Here is a 27,086-nt window from a genome sequence, read left to right as displayed (position 1 = left end):
CTCTTTTTAAATTTTTTTTTTATAAATATCATCAATCTACTTTCTGAACTCAAACACAAAGAAGTGCATGGAACAAGAAGACCAACAAAAACAAATATCCAATTTTTTCTATCAAATACATTCAAATTTCATCAAACTGATTACAAAAAAATCTAGTTACACAAAACAATAATGAAATAAGCTTAATAATTTGAAAAAGTAAAGCAAATATTGTTGAAGGCTCTACTTTGGTTGGAGTTAGAACAAAAACTGGTTAATTAATTGAGGCTCCTTAGGCAGCCATAATTTTCTGACGCTTGTTAGATTCTTGAGCAATGATTTCCCTGTTTGCTTCTAATGCAGTGTCAACCATGGACTTCTCATCCTTAATGTTGAGGGGAAGTTTTTGAAGCTCATGCAACACATTCTTTATGTCAAGCGCAAGGCGTTCAGCAAGTGTGCGTGAAAACTCAGCTCTAATGACCACACGAAGCACTTTAATGTGTTCAGCACCTGGTGGCATTGGATATGCCGGCACAACCCAACCGTGGCGTCGCAGCATCTTTGATATCTTGAATTCATCGTATTGGCTTCTGTCCTTTAGAGAAAAAGCCACTACAGGAACTCCGTTATCTTTTGAGAGTATGTTAAAGTATCCCGTCCCTTCTAAATGTTTCTTCAACACCATTGCATTTTCTCTACAGTCTTCCATTATACGCCGGTACCCCTAGTGAGTCAAATCAGATCAAATATGCATACACAAGTTAGTTAATTGAATTGCCAATTAATGTTTCTAAAAATATGATTAAGCTGCATTTGATATGCTCACCTCTTGACCAAGACGAATTAGCTGATAATATTGAGCAATTATCTGACTAGAACCTGCAAGTGAAAGATCTTTTAGGTTCTTTGATGAATAACATAACTCTATATAGTGCAAGAAAAAGTAACTAAAGATCAAGATACATGATTTTTATTCACCTTTTGAAAAATTTAGAGTGAAGGTGGGTTGGTCAGCTCCAAGATAATTAATATGGAAGATAAGGTCTTCAGGCAAGTCTTCTTTAGTCCTCCATATAACCCAGCCGATTCCGGCATAAACAAGTCCATACTTATGGCCACTAACATTTATGCTCTTCACTAATGGGAGTCTGAAATCCCACTCTAGCTCTGGATATAGGAAAGGAGCAATAAAGCCACCACTCGCGGCATCAACATGAATAGGTGTATCCCATCTATAAATTGACAAGTGTGAAGCATATCAGTATATCGATGTTTGAATAGATAAAGAGAGCGAATATTTAGTGGCTTATGTATATGTTTTGCTTACCCAGTTTGCTTGTTTTTTTCTAACAAAAGATCATTCAAGAGCTTGACATCTTCGAATTCTCCGTTATAAGTTGAACCTAAGATTGCAGCCACACAAATCGTGTTCTCATCTACCATCTCAACGGCCTTCGCAGGGTCCATTACATAGTAATCTTCTCTCACATTTACTTCCCTCAATTCCACCTCAAAATACCTAGCAAATTTCTCCCAACATACTTGCACATTGGCACCAGTGACCAAGTTAGGCTTATCGTAAGATTTGCCTTCGGCCTTGCGTTTATTCTGCCACTTCTTCTTGAATGCAAGTCCTGCCAACATTATGGCCTCGGACGATCCAACTGTTCCTGCACCAATTGCGCTCTCATTTTCTCCAATCTCAACATTGAACAAACGTGCTATCATGTTCACACATCGATTCTGTTTGCAAATCAGATAAAACAAAACATAAATGAGGTGAGGGGAATGGTCATGAAAGAACTCGTTGATCTAATATAGCTAGCTATGATTATAAGGTGGGAAAGAGATGAAGTACATGAAGGTCAGTAGTAGCTGGATATTCGTCCATGTCAACATAGTTCTTGTTGATGGATTCCATAATAAGCTTATTGCATTCTTCTTCCATGGATGTTGTGACAAAGGAAGCCAAGTTCAACTTTGGAATAGCATCCAGCTGCAACTCATCGTGTATGTTTTGGTATGCAGCTTCCTTTGGCATTGAGTTATCTGGTATGCTGAACCTGTACCAATACCAAAACTCTTCACTCATTATTTCCCCACAAAAACAAAACCAAAACAAATAGCATATAAAATATTTAGTAGGTGTTTTTTTTTTTTTTTGCGTAAACCAGGTATCCTCTACGCACAACTGCAGAGACTAATCCCCTTGAGCCTTGTGGGACCCAAATGGGCGGAAAACTCTCATTAAGAGTTTTAACGTTGCTGCATGCCCAAGTCAGGGATGGAACTAGGGTTGGGAATAGGCCGGGCCAGGCCAGGCTTTGACAGGCCTGAGCCTGGCCTACGATTTTTCTTCAAGTCTAAGCCTGGCCTATGGCCTATCAAATGCAATTTTTTTTGGCCTGGCCTGAGCCTGTTTAAAGTTTGGCCTGGCCTTGTAGCCTGTTTAAAAGTCTGTGTTACATAAATGTCTCTATATAGTCTTTTTAAAACAGGCCTTAAAGCCTATTTCACATTTAAATTTTTATAATTTCTACAATATTAAGAAAAAACTAATAAAATGATTAACACAAGAATTAAAAACTAATAAAATAACAAATACGATTACGACAAAGTCTATTAAGAATGCAATAATACAATTACTATATAAATAATAATATTATATAAATAATAATTATTAAATATACACAGGCCGGCCTATCAGGCTTTGTAGGCTTTTTTAAAGGTCTGAGCCTGACCTATTTATGTAAATAGGCTCTTTTCAAAGCCTGAGCCTAGCATGTTTAATAAACAGGCCAGGCCAGGCTAGGCCAGGCTTAAACAGGCCAGGCCGAAGGCGCCTGTAGGCCGCCTGGCCTATTCCCAACCCTAGATGGAACCCAAAACCTTGGTTAAGCTAGAAGAGACATGTGTCATCTCATCTAAGCGCTCTTGGGGTGTATGTGGTGATTTAGTCTATAAAATTCACAAATTTTCAAAGTTTAGTCCTACTAAATTTTGTCTAAGTCACTATATTATTTTGAGACTAAATAAAGATACTAAAAACACTTTGTATTACCTAGGAAGAGAGTCTGCATTATGAGGAGAGGTAAAGTTATAGGGAAGAAAAAGGTCAGACTCAGAAGCTGGTTTTGGAAAAACCATGATGAATTGAAGTGTATAATAATACTTTAGAGAGAGAAAAAAAATGTAATGTAAGGTTTTTTTTTCTTCTTGGCCTTTTTTGTGTGTTTAATTTGATGAAGAATGAGTAAGGTTAAAGATCCAAGCTATGGTATTTATACATGGTGATGGTAGGTAGGAAGGGAAGAATTGTTCTTGGATTCCAAAGTTGAACCAAACTTTGCTCAAACTTTTTTCTTTGATTATTTGAATTTTCTAGAAAATAAAAAGAATGTAAGAAATTTATTCGGTTTTATTTATTGGGTAGTGGGTAGGGTACCCCTCCAATTTACTACTATCATGCTACTACTATAACACATTTTTTCCAAATATTTTGGCACTTTGAACAAAATATATATATATGTCAAATAGTTGAATTTTTTTTAAGAGAATTAGACTAGGAGAAAAAATTTATTGGCCAAACACTAATAAAGTCTGTTGGGTTTGATCTCATTTGATGGCCATACTTTATTTGCTACAACTTTGACTTGACTTTGTTTCAAATTCTTCTTTTGGGAGTATTTTATTGTTGTTAGTCTCCTATAATGTGGACATATCATTTGACAAATGGCCAAATAGAAAAATCCAGGAGATGGGAACAGGGGACATATGATTTTTTTTGACAAATCAGGGGGGGGGGGGGGGGGGGGGACATATGATGTATGTGCATATATTTTCATTTATTTTATATTTGTATGTGCATATTTAACAATGAGTGTATAAAAATTACACTTATATGCACATACGAATGTTACATATATTTTATAAGACTAATTCGAATAAGAATTTTATAAAAATTATTACACATTATACACATACGAATTTTTTTTATAAGACAACCAAAAGCATTTTCTTTTTATATTTTCATGTATTCAAAGTATAAAGTGATATATTTATAGGGATAAAAACATGGATTTAATTTACATGCATAACTTCTTCTTTTTTTTTACTAAATAAAGTTATTCATTCATTCAAATTGATAAGAGTACATCGATGCAATACAAATTCAAAATCGCCAAAAACAAAAAGGATGAATCTGCGAACAAACTCACAGCATCCGTGTTAATAGCATAAAACGACATATTGCATAAGCCTACATAGTTGATTATATTGAAGTTTCCGGAATATTCATACCTCCGGATCTGTAGTGTTGATGGCACAAAAGTCATTGATTGGATCTGCACTGAATCAACCTTGATCCTTCAACTTGAAACAAATGAACACCGTACCAAGACGGGATAATAATATGCCGCACTAAGACGGGCAAATCAAAACAAAGGATGATGAAATCACAAAAACAAACAAAAGAAATACTAAATATATATGTAGAAATCACACTTATTTAATTAAAATAGAAAGAAAAACGATTTGGAGGGGTGATTTTAGGCCTAAATTGACCCTAAATCACCCCTCTCTAGTAGATCAAGAAGAAGAAAAAAAGCGGTGACGGCTAGCTACATGCATAACTGTTATGCGTCCAATAATATACCGACACGTCATGTATGGTAATTAAAAGACAAAATTACACTACAAGTCATTTATCTTATTTATTTGTAACATATTGGTCCTTTATATTATTTTTTTCCAATGTACAAGTTAGTCCTTTTTCATTTTTTTTATAGGCAAAATTACACCGCAAGTCCTTTATCTTATTTTTTTGTAACACTTTAGTCCTTTATCTTTTCTTTGTAACATTTTAGTCATTTATCTCTTAAAATGCATATAATTTAGTCCTTTTCGTAATTTTCATGCACAAGCATGCTGATGTGGCTATCCATCTAGGATTATCTTATTTTCTTTCTTTTTTTTATTGAAAGGAATTTTTTTTTCAGAAAACGTATGAATAAGATCATGTATTCATCACCCTAGTTCGCATAATTGGTTTTTTTGTTAGGAGAATATGCTTCCTGTTGAGGTTATTGATAATGGGTTAAGTGCTTTAGCGAATGTGTGTCCTAATTTGAGAAGGGTTCAAGTGATTGGTGCTAGTGAAATGGGTTTTGCTTAGTGTGGTTGAAGAGTGTCCTACATTGAAGGAATAGGAATTGCAAAAGTGTAGTGATAATGTGTTATGTGGGATTGCAAAAGATTGAGATTCTAGATCTTTGTTTTACTGTGCTCAAATAATTTTCTAGGGTTTATTGAGAATTTGAGGATTTTGATTTTTTAGTTTAACAGGAGATTAAAGAGTACATAAAACAAAGATTCAAGCTACTTGAGATGTATTTGAGTAAAAATTTATTTTGGCTTATGGTAAAAAATGATGATGAAGATATGATGAATAGGGTGATGAACACATGAATACGAATTCATACATTTTCTGGATTTTTTTTTCCCTTTCAATAAACAAAATTAGAAAATAAGATAATCCTAGATGGATAGCCACATCATCATTTTTGTGCAAGAAAATTACGAAAATGACCAAATTGTATACATTTTGAAAGTTAAAGGACTAAAATGTTACAAATAAAAGATAAAGGATCAAAGTGTTACAAAAAAAATAAGATAAAGGACTTGCAGTATAATTTTGCCTTTTTTATATTAAATATGATGAGTTGGCAAGCCACATAAGAATTTATTTATTTTTTGATAATTTTTTTCATTGAAAATTTTAAAAATCCAAAATTCACTGAATCCATAAAAGTAAAATCAACCCAAAAATAAATTCTGGGTTAAAATCAAAGCTAATCATATTTTAGAGGTTATAAATGAGAAAATCATATCAACCCAAAAATAAAATCAATCTAAAAATAAATTATAGGTTATAAATGAGAAAAACAATCATGGTAATAAAAAAAATTAGTCATGGTAATAAAAAAAAAATTAGTAAGCTTAGCTATTGCAAATTGCAAATGTGTACGGAGACAAATGTACTTGCGCGTTGACCAAATGTTTGTTGCAGTCAATCGGAATAAGTAAGCTTAGCTGGATCAATTTCTTTATGAGTTCAACAAAAGAACGTTGAAAAGGTCAATCAATTTATTCAATTTTTTTTTACACAACCTTAGAATAATGAATTGGTGTTCTGTGTTCACCAACATGTAACATACGTTCAAAAAAAAAACATGTAACATGTTGATAAAGAGCTCCACAAAAATGTACAAATAAAAAACACATGACTTAAAAAATTCATAAGATTGAATCGATGTAAGCACAAGAGATACTAAAAAGTTTTTTTATTACAACACTTTACAAACAAGAATGCAAGATAATGAATTATGCCACCGATCCGATTAAACAAAGTTTTATTTCTACACTTCCTACTTATGAACCAAGATTAAAACAATCATTTTGACTCTATCAATCAATTATCTTTATAAAAGACTAAAAGTTGCAATCTAATTCCATTGAGATAGTTTCTTTGCATTTTTTATTTTTTGTCTTTCACTAGGGAATTGAAAGCCAAAAAATTTCGCCATATCATTGGTCAAACTCCAAGACACTGTCTTTTATTTTTTGGTTTATAAACCAAAGACACCGCCATTTTAACCATGGTGAATACTCCCTCCGTAAATAAATAAAAATGTACTTTTTAGATTTATTGTATATTTAATGTATCTGGTTTATATTATGAATCAGATACATTAAATATAGAATAAACCTAGAAAGTGCATTTTTGCTTATAAAGTACTCCCTTTGGTCCTATATATAAGAAACATTTTACTTTTTAGATTCATTATAAAATTTATGTATTTAGACTATATTATTGTCTAGATACATTAATTTTACAATGAATCTAAAAAGCCAAATATTTTTTATATATAGGACCGGAGAGAGTATAACGGAAGGAGTATTACATAAGACCACTTTTATAGGTGCTTTATTGTAAATCCGTATTCGAAATTATGATTTTTTTAATATGGTCAATAATTTTAAAATTGAAAACTTACAACTTTTTTCGTCTTTACTGCTAAGATTGATGTTTGTAATCCATGCTTTACCCATGTGTTTTAGCTTGGTTGTTGATAGAGATCGAAGCTAATGGCATTAGTTAGTTAGTTGAGTAATTTAAAGTATAGTAGTGGTGGCTTAGCGAGCAGCTTCTTGCTAAGCGAGCTTAGCTTGACGAAGTGAGCGTATCAATTTTGTTTATGACAGTCGGAATCATGTATAAGAGAATTTGTTTTGTTTGTTACAACTAAAATAGGTAGTTAGTGTAGTTACCCGTAGAGCAAGTAACCCATCATTGTGTATAAAACTACTTGTAATTCTCCCATTTGAATAATAACAACGACGGTGCAAGTGTATGGATGTAAAAAACTTCCGCTTGAGGGGGAGCATAAAAAATTGAATGACTTACACTTGGGAAGAGATTGTTGTCGCAGGTTGAGGTGAGTTAAATCTCACATTGCTTACGAAAGTGGAGGTTGAACACTACATAAGTGCGATGACTCATAAACACAGTGCCTTGAAATTTTAAGTTAAGGTGTGGTGTCCAACTTACTTGTATAGTTGCTTTGAGTCTAATGTGGATGATCTTTGGGTTGCCCCCTCGTGACCCAACAAAGATAATGAAATGAACGTCAGTTCAGTACGAGTTTCATCTTTATTTCATATTGTTTTAATTATACCAGTATAAGTTACTCCAAACAACAACGAATGTCGTCGATAAAATTTTAAATATTTTTTTAACGATTAATCCATAATGAACCACTTTGTAGAAGTGTTTCATATTACGAGGGACGGATCTATGTAGAGAAATAGTGTGGCTATAGCCACACCAGAATTTTTCGGTTTTTAATAGGTATATATACATATATTTCTTATATATATATACTCCTTCCGTAACAATACATAAGTAAAAATCATCTTTTTAGGTTCATTGCATAATTACTGTATCTGACCTATAATATAGACCGGATACATTGAATATGCAATGAACCTAAAAAGATGATTTTTGCTTATATATTGTCACGGATGGTGTATAACCGTAAATCATTAGCACAATGACTCTTCTCGATGCAGCGGTTAAGTGCTCTCTACTTGATGAGAGTGGCATGAGTTCGATCCCTGTCGGTCAATGTTTTTTAACGAGTATAAAATTTAAAATCATATAGAAGAAAATTCATGTAATACTTACAAAAATTTAAAACCATTTTATATGTTATTGAAACTCAACAACATTAAGGGTTTATACATTTTTATTGAACATCGTTAATTTTAATTGATCTCAACAACATATTAATCTATTTCAGATGTTATTGAACGATGCAACATTATTTTGGATGAAATTAGATGTTATTAAACGATGCAACATTGTTTAAACGTAAATGGTCTCTTAATTTTCATATTTAATTTATATTTTTAGTCTAGCACCACCAATGAACTCAACCTTGTATTAGAGGTACATCCCTCACTCACCTCTTGTTCGAGTCTCGTTTTTCTCTCCTATATTGGTTTGATTCGTTTACTTTCCTTTTTCGTCTCAACTTTACAACTAAAAATTTGATTTCTTTGTTATTTTTCTGGGTTCTTGCTAGAGATAAAACCACTTTTTTAGCTAATTTGCAAGCGTGGAACTTAAGTTTATGAACACTTTTTTTCTAGCCATCAGTTTACAACAAATGTTATGGTAAATTTGAGATCAAATATTATGTAGTTCCAAGTTTTCAACAATACAGGACCTGCCATTCATGGTGAAAATAGTACAGAAAATATATATACCCTGATTTTACAAGAGTCAGTAATGGAAAATATGTAGTTAGTAATGTAAGGAACATACAACACTGCCATTGTATTTCAACTTAGGGAAATATTTGATGCTGATTGGAACTCGTCATATGATGTTCCTATTCAAGAGCTAGAGAGTGTCTATATTTCTAGTTTCAAATAGATATCTCACAAATGAAAAAAAAAATTGATTAAACCAATGTACTACCAATGATAGACATCATGATTGTTGATTCTGTATAATCCTTTGCCGGAACCTCTTACAAAGTACATGTAGCCATGTATTCCCCATCTTGTTCCCCATGAGTTTTTCAAAATCCAATACGACACTCCATCAGAAGATTTACCATATCACACTATCACCATTCCATGGCATATTGTCTCTTTATTGGCGACTACCTTCGTAGAAAACCTCTTATAAACACCCTAAAACATAAAAATATAAAATTAATATTTTATTGTATTGAGGATGTCATTTACCATCATACAGTGAAATAATGTTATTTGCCACACAAACCTCTTTCGCATCGAATTTCTTGAAATTATCCACATCCTTTAGAGGGACACGTAATTTTATGCATATAGATTGGCGTTTAACGAGTATAAATTTAAAATCATATAGAAGTAAATTCATGTAAAACTTACAAAAATTTAAAATCATTTTATATGTTATTGAAAATCAATAACATTAAGGGTTTATACATTTTTATTGAACATCGTTAATTTTAATTGATCTCAACAACATATTAATCTATTTCAAATGTTATCGAACGATGCAACATTATTTTGGATGCATGAAATTAGATGTTATTAAACGATGCAACATTGTTTAAACGTAAACGGTCTCTGAATTTTCATAATTAATTTATATTTTTAGTCTAGCTCCGCCACTGAACTCAACCTTGCATTAGAGGTACATCCCTCACCCACCTCTTGTCTGAATCTCGTTTTTCTCTCCTATCTTGGTTTGATTCGTTTACTTTCCTTTTTCGTCTCAACTTTACAACTAAAAATTTGATTTCTTTATTATTTTTCCCCGTTTTTGCTAGAGATAAAATCACTTTTTTAACTAATCTACAAGTGTGATACTTAAGTTTATGAACACATTTTTTTTAAACACACCAGTTTAACAGGTCTGAATCCGTCCCTCATATTACTACTATAATTTTCCTCCCACTCATTTTAAGATGAATTTTTTGAGTGTTACTTTTTTTTGCAAAAGATTTCTTGAGTGTTACTGATTTGTCCGGTGAGAGAATCAAATGATGTCGAGTCTCAAATTTTTCTCAAAGCACAATACACAAATATGATTTTTATTTTTTTGATAGAGAAATATGATTTTTATTTGAACTAAGTACGGCCATTTCTTTAAATTAAATAATCAAATCCAATAATTCAATCAACAAAATTAAATTTTTGGTTCTGGATAATTTTATCCATTCATTTTTTATTAAATTCATATGAATTTTCATTAGCCGTGGTTGCATGTCTCATTTTCTCTTCATAAATTTTGAATTATTTTTTTATTTTTTTGAAACGGAATTTTGAATTAAATTTAAAAGAAAAATAAAACTATTTTTATGAAAATAACTTTTAAATCAGATTTACCCAACTCATAATATCCTAGTTTCAAAGTTAAGCTTATAGAAAGGTATTCTTGGAAAATCGTAAGAAAACTAACAGAAATGGGAGTATAATTAAAATAAGGGGTGTTAATATCAAAGTTGACGTGTCAAGAACCTCACTTGTTTTTATTTTTTTTAAAATTATAATATCAAAGAGATATATTCCATTAAAAATAAAGAAGAGATATTCCATTGTAAAAAAAAAAATATTCTGCCGGCTTTGCTGATCTTGTGGGAGCAATAATAGTCATAGAAATAGCTCATCGAAATGTTTAGAAACAATTGTGCCTTAAAATTGATTCAATGTTGATTCTTTTAGTTTTTAAATCTTTTAAGATGGTGCCTTTTATCCAAAGAAACAAATGGAAAAATTATATCTATCTTACCTCTTCCATAAATTATTGTGTCGCATATTTTCAGAGACGAAAACCACTGAACAGACACGATGACTAATATGGGTTTATCTTTACCTTTATCTTCTTATTTTTGTCGGTGGACTTCTATGCCCCAACAGATTAAAGTAGATTATGCTAGAGATAGACTTGGTTTGTCCTACTATAAATTTTGTTAGTTTCCTTTGAGGGTAAGGTTTATGTCCCCCATCTTCTTTCGTATTATTTCCCTTATTTGTATACTTTTCTTTTAAAGGCCCCCATTGCATGAAAATCGAGGCCAAAAATAGTTTATATACAATACTCATACTCTTCACTCCAACAAGATGCCTTTTATAAAAGATAAAATTGTGAGGGTTGATGCAACACCCAACACCATAGTTTTAAAAATCGGTCTGGACTGATTGGACCGGGAACCGGTGAGATGCTCGGCTCGGTTAGCATGCAGAAACTGCTTTAAAACCGGCTCAATTATTTAAAAAGAAAAAATCAAATATGTGGCATATGGGAATCAAACCCAAGTTATTTAGATAGAGCAGCAAAACTACTATCACTAGGCCACTTGCATTTACGTGATATTCTATATTACTGGAATATTTAATAACTACAATACTAGTTATAAAACACCATGACATTATTAATAAAAACATTGATAATTTGTTTTCCTTATTATTTTAAATTTAATTTTCACACACACACACAAATATATATATATATATATATATATATATATATATATATATATATATATATATATATATTGTTTTATTTTAATGTAATTATGTTGTTCCAATTAAAAATTATGATATAATAATACTTTTATTGATTAAATTATAATATTATATGGTTAGATATGTGAATCAAAATATAAATAATGATGAAATGAGAAGCTTTTGTATTTTTTCTTTTAAATATATGAATTTTTTTTGAAGAAAAGTTTGAAGGATTTTTTTTTTTTTTTATTAAATTTTATTGTTATCAAATTCAAGTTAATATATTTAAATTTATTATATAAACCGGGTCAATAGTCATGCAGTCTGAGCAGTGAACCAGTGATCCAATGTCTTGACCGGGTCGATCCCGATCCAGGTTTTAAAACATTGCACAACACAAACAATACTTCAAAACATGGTGTAGTGTATTTGAGGATGATCAAAACATTGACACGAATGAGTGAATAAGTTACATGTCCTTTAACCCCTTAACGTTGATTGGAGGCAACTATATCAATGCACCTTAAAATCTCACATTATTTAGAAATAGAGGTCAAGAATAGTTTATATACAACACTCATATTCTTCAACCCAATATGACACATTTTACAAAACAAATGTGAAAACTCACATAGACAACCTTGAAATATAGTGTAACCTGCGTAAAAGTGGAATGAAACATATATACACATAGAGAGAAGTGTGAAATCAAACTTTGATATCTCATTGAAATAACTTATTCTAGCTACAAGCAAACGATTTCACTAATGCAATTATTATCTTATCTAGTTTATACTATCACATACTTGAAGAAAAATAAAGTTTGTAATTAACTTTCAAGAATTATTTTGTCATGTTCAGTTTAACAATAATTACAATAATAGTCAAATATTTCTTAAAATTTAATAGTTATAATTAAAAATAAATACTAGTAATAGACCAGTGCTATCGCACGGGTCGTAATGTTACGACGATATTTTTTTAAGTTATAATTTGGTAATCAAAATTAGTTGCAATTATAAATATTTGAATTGAAAGAAACAATTACATAAAACATATTTATATATCAGTTAAAATTTATCCAGTGTAAAATAGTTTTTTGAAATTTTTATTAGTAAGAACTTATCTCGCATATGATAATTATTTTGAATTTTTTATCAGTGATAATTTATCTTGTATATGATAGTTAAAATTTATATATCAGTTAGAATTTACCCCGTGTAAAATAGATTTTTTGAAATTTTTATTAGTGAGAACAAATGTCTCACATATGATAACTATTTTGAATTTTTTATCACTGATAATTTATCCCGTATAGGATAGTTAAAATTTATCCCGTGTAAAATAGTTTTTATTTGAAATTTTTATTAGTAAGAACTTGTCTCATATATGACAATTATTTTAAATTTTTTATCGGTGATAATTTATCTCATATATGATAGTTAAAATTTATATATCAGTTAGAATTTACCTAGTGTAAAATAGTTTTTTTGAAATTTTTATTAGTAAGAATTTGTCTCGCATATGATAATTATTTTGAATTTTTATCAGTGATAATTTATCCCGTATACGATAGCTAAAATTTATATATCAGTTGGAAGGTAATAAAGCATTGAATTTTAACATCTGAGTTCAAAATTTGAATTTCACAATGAGAGGGAAAATGTGGAATATGTTAATGGCTTAGATGACTTAATTAGAAAAAGCAATTTTTCACTCAAAACGAGACAAATAGCTCATGTGACTTGGTTATGTTAAAAGATACTACAAATATATTTAATCCTTATAAAAATCAACAAAGTTTTTCACCAAAGAAAAAACAACAAATAAATAATTTGTTCGGTTAGGCGAAAGCGAGATGTGTGGTTAGTTTTGAGAAGTTGTTTATTCCACGGAAGAATGAGGTCCGTTGTTACAACTTACAACAGAACAGAGCAAAGAAAGCACATCAATACAATGATGAAGATAAATCCAACGGCTGTTACTTATATAATCCAGATCATCACAATTAGTTGGCATAAACTACTTCATTGTACGGTTGAGATCATTTGCAGTTTGATAGTACAACAATAACTGAAGATAGAGGATTGACGCACGGTGATCCGATATAGAAATAGATTTGCTTCGTTGGCCATGTTCCTAGACCGGATTCCAATATTTATTCATTCAATTCAACTTTGCATCTACCTCAACAAAAAAAAAAAAAAATCAACTTTGCACCTCTCTTATCGCACGCAACGTTGTTGGTTGCTTATGCTTATGCAAGCAACAGAATTACGGCGTAGTAGTTGTGAAATTGAGCATTCCAAGATTTATTTTATTTTATTTAATTTAATCTTATTTTATCATTATCATCATCCATAAATAAATAATCGCAAGCTCCCTCAATTTAGAAGCATAGAGGGAGAGCTATGGGTTCCGTAGAGGAAGATTCATCGCGTTTGGAAGAAGCACTTATTCAGGTTCCTCCTCTTAATTAATCTATTCATTATTTCAACCATCAAATTAGGCTTTGTAGAACGTTTTATTTTAATCGGATTAATTGATATTTTGTTAATTTCCAATTATTTCACTTAGGTTAGTACATTCAAACTATGGTTATTAGGATTTGGAAAATCGAATAAATACAATTAAGTTATAAGTGGAAAGTTTAATGGTTTAAAGACACCTTATTATTACAAGCCACCAGGTTTGGTATACTGACGAGGGGTTTGGGTAGTTTGCTAGAGGTCGTGCGTTCGATACTCAGCTCCACCGAAAAAAAAGACACCTTATTATTCAATGTAACAGGGTGAGTTTAGCTGCTTATATTCAAAGTTTCCTAAAATAGCGTCGAATGTTTCCTAGACCGTGTCTTTTTCACTCTTCCTTGTTTGCACCATTTTGAAGAAGTGGTATTTTCCTCTATGATGAACTATTGGTTTTTTTTACCTGAAGGATGTGGAGACTAAGCTGTACACAGGAGATGGCTCAGTTGACTTTAAAGGGAGACCTGTGCTTAAGCAGAATACTGGCACTTGGAAAGCTTGCCCATTTATCCTAGGTAAGTCTTTTCATTTCATTTATGTAACAAATAATTTTACTGTCTCTTAAAATTGTATTTTTACATGATATTATGGAACACAGGCAATGAGTGCTGTGAACGTTTGGCATACTACGGGATTGCAACAAATCTTGTTACCTATCTTACTCGCAAGCTACATGAAGGAAATGTCTCTGCGGCAAGAAACGTCACCACTTGGCAAGGCACATGTTACCTTGCACCTCTCATTGGAGCAGTTCTAGCAGATTCTTACTGGGGACGATACTGGACAATTGCCATATTCTCCATAATTTATTTCATTGTAATTACAAACAATTATTCTCTTATTCAAATATTTCTCTATACACATCTCTCCAATGATATACTGCTGGATATTTCCTACACCATTTATTGTAGAGTTACTACTCCGTGTTTAAGTTTCTTGTCATGGAAGTAAGAAATTCTTTTGATGGACTCCACTTGAGCACCGACTATAATACTCAAATTCGTTCTCACATTTGAAAAGTTATGGGGTTAATATTAGGAATAGAATGTGTCTTTATCAGCATGTTGGTATAATAGTTCTCCCATCATTTAGTTTTTCTGTTCATCCTTACCATCTAAATGCTTTATAATATTCAAATTCGTTCTCGCATTTGAAAAGTTACAGGGTTAATATTAGGAAATAGTATGCGTCTTTATCAGCATGTTGGTATAATAGTATTCCCATCATCTAGGTTTTCTGTGCATCCTTTCCATCTACATGCTTTATATTCAATTTTCGTTACACGTTTTAATCTGTAACATGGCTGTTTCATGCAGGGAATGGGTACATTGACTCTTTCTGCATCTATTCCAGCTTTGAAGCCTGCTGAGTGTTTGGGTGCTATATGTCCTCCAGCTACTCCTGCACAATATGCCGTGTTCTTCATTGGTCTCTACCTGATTGCACTTGGGACTGGTGGTATTAAACCATGTGTGTCATCTTTTGGGGCAGATCAGTTTGATGATACTGATCCCCAGGAAAGGATTAAGAAGGGATCATTTTTCAACTGGTTTTACTTTTCTATCAACATAGGGGCCCTTGTATCAAGCAGTTTTATTGTGTGGATTCAAGAAAATGCAGGCTGGGGTCTTGGATTTGGCATTCCTGCTTTATTTATGGGATTAGCTATCGGAAGCTTCTTTTTAGGCACACCCCTCTATAGGTTTCAAAAACCAGGGGGAAGCCCTCTTACAAGAATGTGCCAAGTTGTGGCAGCATCTTTTCGGAAGCGGAATCTGGCTGTACCTGAGGATAGTAGTCTCCTGTATGAGACACCAGACAAGAGCTCTGCAATTGAAGGAAGTCGGAAAATAGAGCATAGTGATGAACTAAGGTTAGTGTTCACTTACTTTGAATTTACAGTTGCACTTGCGAAAAACAAGGGAGTATGTTCTATGAATAATAACAACTTACTCCCAATATTCCTGTTAAAGTGGAATGCTCCTTCCCTCAAATTCAAATTTCATTGGTTCAGGGTAATGTAATTTCAAATATGAGCCCTGCTATAATGTTATAGAATTGGAACTTGGAAGTTGTATATGTAAGGATCCGATTGGTTGGTCAAAGCGTTGTCTGTCTTACTTGACAAGGGCTGATAGAATAGGATAACTAATATCTTCTAACTTTCTCTAGTATTTGGAGTTCATAACGCATAGCTGAACATTATCTGGCCATGCACTCTCATCAGATGATTTGCATATGACACTATTGAGCAATGGCCCACTTATTACGGCCCTTCTTGCATCTCTATTTCTTTCTAAAGGACTCTTTCCATTATTGTTACACATAGGTTGCCACCTCCTTATTAAACGCTACATCTGTCACAATCATCAAAGTTGGAGTACTATTTAGCGATAACATGCAATTTGGTTTTACACATTCTTATCCAAAATTTGAATAGGTGTGATTTCCCCAGTTTTTTACGCAAGATTTTCACTAATTAAACTATCACCATCTTTGATTTTTCTGCCCAATACCAGCAACACTGTTTTAAAATGTCACGGGGAACCCTGGACGGGATAAGAACCCTTTGGATGGTATAAATGTCACTGGATCTATGATGTTTCTTTCACACACATTATGTATGAATTGCATTGCTTTTGAGATATATGATTAGGGGGGAAGTTGTCGTCTTTTGCCCTTACATTTGCCTGTGTATGCATTTCACATGAAAGCATATATTTTTACCCTGAAGACTGATCAATGGTTGCTTATCATGTTATTGTGTCCCCTAATTTGTTGCCTAACTAATCACGGTTTTGACATTTATGTTGAACATTTTAGAATTTTCATTTATTACTCGACTCTGCACATAATTTACCTGTATGGATTGTGGGAAATGACTTTACAAGCTTACGTTACTTGTCTAATATAGATATCATCATAGGATGAACTAGCTATATTTAGTTATTTTTCAAGAGGGATGAAAAAAATATTAGACTGTTGTCATGGTTTCTCTTTTGAGTAGGTTAATGGCAGATTCATTGTTTTATTGCTTCTCTTTTTCCATTTTGAAAGAGTGTTATTGACTTATTGTCGTGGATAGTTCTGTAGGCATGAACCAATTTTCTTTTAGAAAAAGTCTTTAGTAGGTTTAGAAATCTTCTGCTAAATTTCTCATATTTAGCTTGTCCTAATAATATTTGTTCTGTTATTAATAATAGCTCAAGTTTGCTTACTTGCTTCATAAGATTTCAGACACTCGTCAACTGAACTTTCTACATTCCTTTGTTTTATTGAAGGTGTCTTGACAGAGCAGCTGTAGTCTCTGATGATGAGAGGAAAAGTGGTGACTATTCTAACCTGTGGAGACTTTGCACTGTGACACAGGTGGAGGAATTGAAAATTTTGATCCGCATGTTTCCAGTTTGGGCTACTGGCATCGCTTTTTCGGCCGTCTATGCCCAGATGTCAACAATGTTTGTTGAACAAGGAACTATGATGGACACTCGTATTGGTTCTTTCAGAATACCACCAGCTTCACTCTCAACTTTTGATGTAATTAGTGTTATTTTCTGGGTCCCTGTCTATGACAAATTTATAGTTCCTATCGCAAGGAAATTTACTGGCAAAGAAAGGGGCTTTTCGGAGTTGCAAAGAATGGGAATTGGTCTTTTTATTTCAGTCTTCTGCATGTCAGCAGCTGCTGTTTTGGAGATTAAGCGTCTGCAAGTTGCGGAAGAACTCGGGCTTGTTGATAAACCTGTCCCTGTACCCCTCACTATACTTTTACAAATCCCTCAGTATTTCTTATTGGGAGCGGCAGAAGTATTCACATTTGTGGGGCAGCTTGAGTTCTTCTATGACCAATCTCCAGATGCCATGCGAAGTTTATGCAGTGCTTTGTCACTTCTGACTACTTCACTGGGTAATTACGTGAGTTCTTTTATTCTCACTTTGGTAACTTACTTCACTACACGAGGGGGAAAACCTGGATGGATTCCGGATAATTTAAACCAAGGTCGTCTCGATAACTTTTTCTGGCTTTTAGCTGGACTTAGCTTCTTAAATATGCTGATGTACATAGTTGCTGCCAAAAGATACAAGCAAAAGAAGGCTTCTTAAGGCATTTGTTAGTAGCGGTACCTTGTTTTCACGTGTCTCTGTCATTGTCGTCATTGTTCTGTATGCGATATAATGATATTATGCAATTTTATGTATTTTTCTTTCACTTGTAAATGAAAATCTGTGTTATGCCTTGTTCAAAGTAGTCCCTGCCCCGTCTCGTGATGGACTGATGGCTGTCTGTTTATGCTCATGTCTACATTGCAACAAATACATTTGCAACTTCTGATACAGAGAAGTTGAAAATGGGACATGCACCCATAATGTAAGATAATTTTACATTGTAATGTCATACCAACTATATATTTCGATAAATCACCACACTCCACTTTATTTATATGATGTGGAGGAATAACTAATTCTTATTAGACGTTCTTGTAAAAATAGTTTACAATGACGTACATTAAACTAAAAAAGTTTTACCACTTTTTTTGTGACTGTTTCACTTGTGAGAAAGGTTAATTATCATGTAAAAATGTTAATTATTTTTTAAATATATAATTAAAATGTTTAGTCTTTAGATCTGAGAGGTCCCAGGTTCTGAGACACATTAATGCTTTTAGAGAAAAGTTAAGTTAAATATATACTTTTAAGGAAAATGCAAAACAGTGCCTCAGGGCACTGGTTAAGGAAGTAAAAATGGTAATTTGGTATTGGAGTTTGTGCAGTCAACTCTTTAAAAGTTTAAAAAGTTTATTTTCTATTTAAAATTTTCTTTTTTTGGTTTTCTTAACCAGTGTCCCGGGGGCACCGGTTAGCATGACCCATTATTTAAACTTCAAATTCATACGATTAATGATATTATAATCACAAATATGAAAAGTAGTATTTATGTGGCGCATCTTTTTTGTTTTGGATGGTGCGAACTGAAATTACATCTAATAAGGTGAGCAACTATATAAACTTTCTTACTCTCACTAGTCCACAAGATTTTTTTCAAAATCATAAAAAAGACTCGTATGCAGTTTGATAACATATACTGCATCTGTTCTTAAATATAAATGCAGTTTTTATATTTTGAAATATAATTTTTTTGATATTTAAATATAATCCGTCCGATCGTGATCGAAAGATAATAATGTTACTAACTGCATGTGCTCTCATGAGTACCAACTGCACCAAATTCAGATCTGAAGAAATAGTGATTGAAAAGGGGTTGGAAGTTGGAACTTTTGGAACTCTCTGATTGGACCAGTCATCGAACCGACGAGGATACTGGATCACTGGTTCATTGGTCGAACCATTGGGTCACTGGTCGAACCGCATGACAAATAAGATAAAACTGAATTAAACCAGTGGAATGAACCGGTATTTATGATAGGACTATATAGTTATTAAACCGGTTGAATCAGATAACTCGAGTCTTTAAAAAAGTATAAAAAATATGAAAATTTCATAAAAAAAATGCCATAAATTCTATAAAACAAGGACATATACCATTAATAATAATAAATAAAATTTTATATAAAGAATGTCATATACAAATAAATTATGTTTATAGGTTTTAAAAGAATAAATAATAATTGTATATTTTACAAAAAAAATTGTATGTCAAATATACTTGATTTTTTTTTTATTTGGTTAAAAAGAAAAGTAGCTTTTTTATACTTTGGCCATTAATTTACCTAGTTTTGTTAAAAAGAAAAGTAGCCTTTTTCAAAAAACCGCCGGTTCATCGATTTTTCCGGTTCATTCCGATTTTCACCGATTCATTAGTATGTCCAGCCCAACAACCAAACCAGACTGATTTACCTTCGGTTCCCGATTTAACCGGTTCAATCGATCGATCCGGTCCGGTTTTTATAACACTATACTCTATAAAAAAAAGTTTGGAAGTTGGAAGTTGGAACTGAAGTTAAAGGGGGACACGTTTCAATTTATCCAATCCAATATATTATATAATAATAAATTAATACTAATAAATAAACAATTTTTTTTTTACATAATAAATAAACTATTGTGTCAGCAACTATATAATCCAACCAAGAATAAATAACTCTGAAAATGTATATTCTTTATTCTTTATTCTACATTGCTCCATACATGTCCTACTTCAATAATTGGTTTTTTAGATTTATTTGATAATTAATAAATTTAGTACTCCCTCCAATCTTATATAAGAAGAAATTTATTTTTTAGATTTATTATAAAGTTAGACAACATTGTAGTCTAAATACCTCAATTTTATAATGAATCTAACAATCAAACTTTTTCTTATATATAGGACCAAAGAGAGTATTATGGACCAAATAAATCAAATTTTTGATGAATCTAAAAAATTAGTTGTTTTTTATAATAAGGAAAAGAAAAAAAAAGGCTTTAATGCAGTTTTAGTCCCCCTATTTTCAATTTCTTAAAGTTTTGATCCCCCTATTTCAAAAATCAACTTTTTGGTCCCCCTATTTTAGTTTTTCTTGAGTTTTGGTCCCCCACTCCATTTTATGGTCAATTTTGATGACATGGCATTGCATACTTGGCCAAAACAATATCCATGTCATTAAACTTTTTCTTACATTTCAATAAATATATTTTAAATATTAAAAAAATTAAAAAAATTTATAAAAAAAGTTAAATATATTAATTAGTGATTGATATTTTTTATCTCTCTCTTTAATCATATTCAACACCATTGCCATCCTTCATCATATTTTTCTATCAACACCATCATTCACTCTAGATTTATTTTTTCTTAGATTCAACATCAATTTGGGAATAGATCAATTTGAGAATAAATCAATTAGGGTTTTTTTTTTAATTTGAATAACAAAGATTAGAAGTAATGACAAAGATGATGAATCAATGATGATTCTCTCAAGATAACGATAATATGGTATGAACAATTTGAGATGAGTTTTTTTTTACATAACAATTTGTAAAAAAAATAAATTATTATTATTATATAGTAATTCATAATCGTTTTTTATTTTTCCTCTTAGAAATTTTCTAATTTCTAAAACATATTTATTGAAAATAGAATAAAAAAATAATGACATGGATAATGTTTTTGCCAAGTGTGCAATGTCATGTCATTAATGACCTTGACATGTCATCAAAATTGACCCTAAAATGGAATGGGGGATCAAAACTCAAGAAAAATTAAAATAGGGGGACCAAAAAGTTGGTTTTTAAAATAGGGGGATCAAAACTTCAAGAAATTGAAAATAGGGGGACCAAAACTGCATTAAAGCCAAAAAAAAATTACTTAATAGTATTTTATTTTTAATAATTTATTTTATGTTATTTTACTGATTTAACCTTTATGGTTGCATTTAAAATCATCGTACTTCATTTGAAAATCTTTCTCTCTAATCCAATTAAACCCTACTTCAATAATACGCTTTGCACTACTAATTCATTTTCACGTGTGCAGAGAAAGAGTTATGAGTTCTGTTGATGTTGATCATGATATTCCGGAACTAGAACAACAACCCCTTCTTCAGGTTCTATTCTTCTTCCTAATTACTAACACTGTTTTTTCATAAATAGTTAAACGTCTTTAATTGTAATTTGTTTGCTTATCTTAATAATTAAATCACTGTGATTAGTTTCATGAGAGTATATATATATATGCATGATATTAATGTCTGTCAACTGCCATGCTTTGAATTGTTGATGTGTTTGTGATTTTGTCAAAAACTACACTTTCAAATTTGTTTTGGTTTCATGAGAGTATATATGCTTTGATTTTCATTGATTTTAAGGTAAAAGTGAGATGAACAGTAAATTTGTTTTGGTTCTAGTGTTCCGCATATATACCCTCTGTTATGTAGTTCCTTGTTTTACCTGTCTTTGTTCGTCTTGCGCAGAGACCTGGTTATTAATATATTTGCAGTTAAAAAAAAATAATTTCTAATCAAGAACCTCCATACATACAAAAATCAATTTTAAGTCTTCAGAATCACTTTTCTGCTAAATGTGATTTCAGAAATGCACTTTTAGTTGTTTTTACAACAATCTGTTTTGACTTTTTCCCCTTGATATACTTTGTGGTTTTCTCATAATTGTCTTATTTGTTGGAATAAAAAAGAGGTAGTTTACAGTCATTTCCTATATCTGAACCCTTAAAAAGGGATTTGGATGCTTGTCGCTGTTTCAGTTGTCACTGATCTCAGCCGTTGGATGAAGACAGTTCAAATTTTTACTTGTATTCTAACATTGATTTGGCGAATTCAAAATACGAGTCAGCTAATCTTCATCAAACGACTGAGATCCATTGACAGTAGCAATTGCGTGTCAGCAAATCCGGGTCCTTAAAGTGGTATCTTTGTGTGATATGATTGTTTATTTTAATTTTCAAGGTTGAAAGAAGCGAACAATACACAGGAGATGGTTCTGTTGACTATAGACAGAGGCCTGCTATTAAGCACAATACTGGCAATTGGAGAGCTTGTCCGTTTATTCTAGGTATGTTTTTTTAAATTGACCTTATGTTTTAAATGATCCATTTTCGTTAGTATCGTATTTATGTATGTAAATGACAGGCAATGAATGTTGTGAACGTTTGGCATTTTTTGGTATTGCAACAAACCTTGTTACCTATCTTACCACCAAACTACACGAAGGAAACGTCACTGCTGCGAGAAATGTCAGCATCTGGCAAGGAACTTGTTATCTTACACCTCTCGTTGGAGCTATTCTGGCAGATGGTTACTTGGGACGATACTGGACAATAGCTGTTTTCTCTATGATTTATTTTGTTGTAATACATTTACATATATTTCTTCCCCTACTCAATAATTTTTGAACAACAATATAAATGTCTTTGTGTTTAATTGTTTTAACATGTTTTAATATGTGATACTGATATGGTTGTTTCTTGCAGGGGATGTCTATCTTGACTCTTTCTGCATCTGTCCCATCATTGAAGCCAGCTGAGTGTTTGGGTTCGGTATGTCCTCCGGCTAGTCCTATGCAATATTATGTGCTCTACTTTGGTCTCTATGTAATTGCACTAGGGACTGGTGGTGTAAAAGCATGTGTGCCATCTTTTGGGGCAGATCAGTTTGATGATACTGATAACAAGGAAAAGGCCAAAAAGGCTTCCTTTTTCAACTGGTATTACTTTTCTATCGACCTAGGTGCCATTGTATCATGTAGTTTCATTGTCTGGGTTCAAGATAATGCTGGCTGGGGTCTTGGATTTGGCATTCCTGCTTTATTCATGGGGTTATCCGTTGGAAGTTTCTTTTTAGGCACCCCGCTCTACAGGTTTCAAAAACCAAGGGGTAGCCCTATTACAAGAATATGCCAGGTTGTGTTAGCATCTGTCCGGAAGCATAATCTGGTTGTGCCTGAGGATAGTAGTCTCCTGTATGAGACGCCTGACAAGAAATCCGGAGTTGAAAGTAGTCGCAAACTGATGCATCATGATGATCTCAGGTAATGCTTTTACTTTTAAGTTTTCTTTTCTACCCTATTGTTATTAGCTTTCTTCATTGTTCCAATTTAAGCAAAGGAGTAATTCGTATAAATTCAATTTCTACCAAGTATTCTTGTTGATGTGATATTTGTCTGATACCGAATGTGGAATTGGTTGTTTAAGGGAATATGTGAGATGTGAAACTGGCTCCAATAATATAGGAGTTGTTTGTGTTTGGCTCTAATTTGACAGCCACAACCAATTGCCTCCTTTACATGATAACTGAACCTAATTTATGTATGAATTATAGTGATTTTGATATCTACATGCTTAAAGATGCTTCTGTGTTTTTCACTTCACTTTTTTTTTTTTTGATAATATTTTCACTTCACTTTGTATTTAAGTTTACATTACTTATAAGCATTTGATGCAGAAGGAGGGAAGCATATATTTTAATGCAGACGGCTGATCGCCAGTTGTGTATCATGTATTGTATCACTTTTTTTAAGTCATGAGAATGCAAGTGTGCGTAAAATGATATTTTTCCTTTAATGACTCAATTTTGCATATAATTGGTTCCCTTTCTTTACTGCTAGAAATGATTGTATGTGTTTTCTTGCATACTATTGATGAAATAGTGTATTTAATAATATTCTTTGTTTCTTGCTTCTCCTTTCCTCCACTAAAAGAACATTGTCATCTTTGACAGTTTTGTAGGATAGATTTTGTCAACACTTTTCTTGTAGACCTTCTTTATTGCACTGAGAAATTGCATGCTAAAATTTGAAGTTGACATTTTTTTTAAAGTTCGCTTCCTACTAACGATATATTGTTGATAATGTCTGAAATATCCTCCCCAACTTGAGAATGCTTTCAACTACAACAGGGCTTCCTCTTCACGACCTTCTAAAACTTTTTTTTTTTGTTGGTGTTTAAATAAAGGTATTTTGATAAAGCAGCTGTAGTGTCTGATTCAGAGAAAAAAAGTGGTGATTATTCTAATCCATGGAGGCTTTGCACCGTGACACAGGTGGAGGAATTGAAAATCTTGATTCGCATGTTTCCAATTTGGGCTTCAGGCATTATTTTTTCTGCTGTCTACGCCCAGATGGCAACATTGTTTGTGGAGCAAGGAACTATGATGGACACGAATATTAGTTCCTTCAAATTATCCCCAGCTTCTCTCTCAACCTTTGATGTAGTAAGTGTAGTTTTTTGGGTCCCCGTCTACGACAAGATACTTGTTCCTTTTGCAAGGAAATTTACAGGCAAGAAAAGCGGCCTTTCCGTGTTTCAAAGAATGGGAATTGGCCTGTTTATTTCCGGGATGTGCATGTTATCAGCTGCTGTTGTGGAGATTAAGCGTTTGCAGCTTGCAAGAGAGCTTGACCTTGTAGATAAACCCGTTGCCGTACCCTTTAGTGTATTATGGCAAATACCACAATATTTCTTATTAGGCGCATCAGAAGTATTCACATTCATAGGGCAGCTTGAGTTCTTCTACGAAGAATCACCAGATACTATGCGGACGTTATGCGGCGCACTTCCGCTCCTTAATTTTTCATTGGGGAATTACTTGAGCTCTTTCATTCTTACTATGGTAACTTACTTCACTACACAAGGTGGGAGGCCCGGATGGATTCCAGATAACTTGAACAATGGACATCTTGATTACTTTTTTCTGCTTATATCTGGACTTAGCTTATTAAATATGTTGCTGTACATAATTGCTGCCAAAATGTACAAGCAGAAAAAGGTTTCTTAAGATTTTTCAAGCAGGTATTGCTCTTTGAGTGGAAGCATGTTCTCATATTTTTTTGTGGATATTGTTCTGTATGGGTTTTTGGAGACCTAGTTTTGCTAGATAATTAGGATCAAATGTTGGTCTCCTAATTTATTAAATTCGCAATTTTTGTCCCTCTATCTCATTTAAAAAAAAAATACAAAATTTTGGTCCCCCCCTATTATTAGCATTTCATTAAATGGCATGACACTATACACTTCAATTATTTGGCAGCCACATTATATTTTATTATTTTATACAATTTCCAAATCAGTTTTCTTTCTTTTTATTATTATGTCATTTTATAAAAGAGTTGAGAAAAAAGACACACTGGTATAAAAGATCCATTCAGTTTGATCTTCTTGAAATTATTTTGGGTGTGTTTGGTAACACAAATAAGCTAGCTTATAGCTTATTGTAGTAGCTTATAAGCTTGTTTCATAAAATTAGAGGTGTTTGGTAACAAGTTTTTTTTACTAGCTTATAGCTTATTTTACCAAACAGAGCCTTTATGACAATTAAGCTCAATTATCCTATGAATAACATAATTTAGAAACGGAGAATACTCTGTTGTACACCTCAATCAAAGCTCAATTATCCTCTAGGATTGTTAGTACTCCGTTACAACCCTCTGTCACAGATGATAAAAGAATCTGGTGCGTGGAGAGAAATGGAGAATATACCGTTAGAAATGTTTATTGACTTTGTGCTCAAAATTTGGCTGATACATCTCATCTCTGAATGGGGTAATTGGGAATTGATTTGGAAGATTTAAGCTCCTTCGAAGGTATACAATCTTTTGTGACTAATATGTCGAAGGTGTGTTTCCAATACAGTTACAGCTTCACGATAAGGGAGATACTTGTCCTACTAACTGTGCTCTCTCTTTGTACTGCAAATGATGAGGATGATAACACTTGCATCTTTTTCAACTTTCAAATGTCCCAGTAGCAAAAACATCTGGAGTATGTGTGCCTTTTCACGAACCATTACTGCCGTGGCTGCTAGTTCAAATTCTGCAGCTGAGGAAAATTTTCAAGGTCTGCATCAGCTTTCTACAGACGACGCATCACTATTCGCTTGTATGTTGTGGAGTATATGGAAGCAACGTAATAGTAAGCTCTGGAATAATACTGTTGAGGCACAACATCTTGTTTTTATATGCGCTCAAAGTTGTTGCTGGACTGAAATTCAGTTCAGACTGCTTCAAGCATGACAGAGACGAAATGCAGAGGAATTAGCACGACCAGGTGGAAAAAACATGCAGCTGGCTGAGTAAACTGCAACATAGATGATGTCTCTTTTTCATCCCATGATAATAAAGGAAGTATGGGTATACATACCAGAGATAGTTTGGCGCTTTTATTTTGGTTAAAACTGAATGGTTTACTTCTAAATGCGAGATATATACTGGAGAAACACTTGGTTTATGAATTACAACGGACCCGTGGATTATGAACTTGATTTGAAGAAGTTGCTTGAATAGGAAGTTACTGAATTCAGAGACATTATCAATCATTGCAAACAAATTTTCTCTACTTTTTATAAAAACTCGTGTAGAATTTGAGTAGACAAACAAACGAGGTTGCCCATAAGGCCGTAAGTTAGTCAAGATGGCTACATTTTGAGTAATGAAATGCTATAAACACATATTGTTAAGCATACCTAAAAAAGAAGTTAAGGATAAAGTTAATGCTAGAAAGATAATTTTTTTTATATTTCTAAGGTATTAAATGCACAAGTTTCAAGATAAAACTTCCTTATT

At 32.5% G+C, this 27,086-nt stretch overlaps 3 protein-coding genes across 3 annotated transcripts; 2 read left to right on the top strand and 1 right to left on the bottom strand.

Annotated features, from left to right (window-relative positions):
* Nucleotides 1–3: 3 nt before the first annotated feature.
* LOC123915807 (glutamate decarboxylase 4-like) lies at nt 4–3,246 on the bottom strand. Its single transcript, XM_045967055.1, has 6 exons — nt 3,044–3,246; nt 1,841–2,045; nt 1,310–1,725; nt 961–1,214; nt 809–861; nt 4–706 (listed from the first exon to the last, which is right to left on the bottom strand). The coding sequence occupies exons 1-6, from the start codon at nt 3,127–3,129 to the stop codon at nt 272–274; spliced, it is 1,449 nt and encodes a 482-aa protein (XP_045823011.1). The 5' UTR covers nt 3,130–3,246; the 3' UTR covers nt 4–271.
* Nucleotides 3,247–13,414: 10,168 nt separating this feature from the next.
* LOC123913726 (protein NRT1/ PTR FAMILY 8.3-like) lies at nt 13,415–18,453 on the top strand. Its single transcript, XM_045964562.1, has 5 exons — nt 13,415–14,009; nt 14,485–14,590; nt 14,674–14,891; nt 15,392–15,948; nt 17,357–18,453. The coding sequence occupies exons 1-5, from the start codon at nt 13,959–13,961 to the stop codon at nt 18,177–18,179; spliced, it is 1,755 nt and encodes a 584-aa protein (XP_045820518.1). The 5' UTR covers nt 13,415–13,958; the 3' UTR covers nt 18,180–18,453.
* A 3,006-nt stretch (nt 18,454–21,459) lies between these two features.
* On the top strand, nt 21,460–26,116 carry LOC123918830 (protein NRT1/ PTR FAMILY 8.3-like). Its single transcript, XM_045970985.1, has 5 exons — nt 21,460–21,619; nt 22,478–22,583; nt 22,661–22,878; nt 23,002–23,558; nt 24,481–26,116. Exons 1-5 carry the CDS (start codon nt 21,560–21,562, stop codon nt 25,301–25,303), a joined length of 1,764 nt encoding a protein of 587 aa, XP_045826941.1. The 5' UTR covers nt 21,460–21,559; the 3' UTR covers nt 25,304–26,116.
* Nucleotides 26,117–27,086: the final 970 nt, after the last annotated feature.

Source organism: Trifolium pratense, linkage group LG3, assembly GCF_020283565.1.
Source record: "Trifolium pratense cultivar HEN17-A07 linkage group LG3, ARS_RC_1.1, whole genome shotgun sequence".
Classification (NCBI taxonomy): Eukaryota; Viridiplantae; Streptophyta; class Magnoliopsida; order Fabales; family Fabaceae; genus Trifolium; species Trifolium pratense.
Note: the sequence above shows the minus strand (reverse complement) of the source record. Positions and strands in the feature narration are given on the sequence as shown.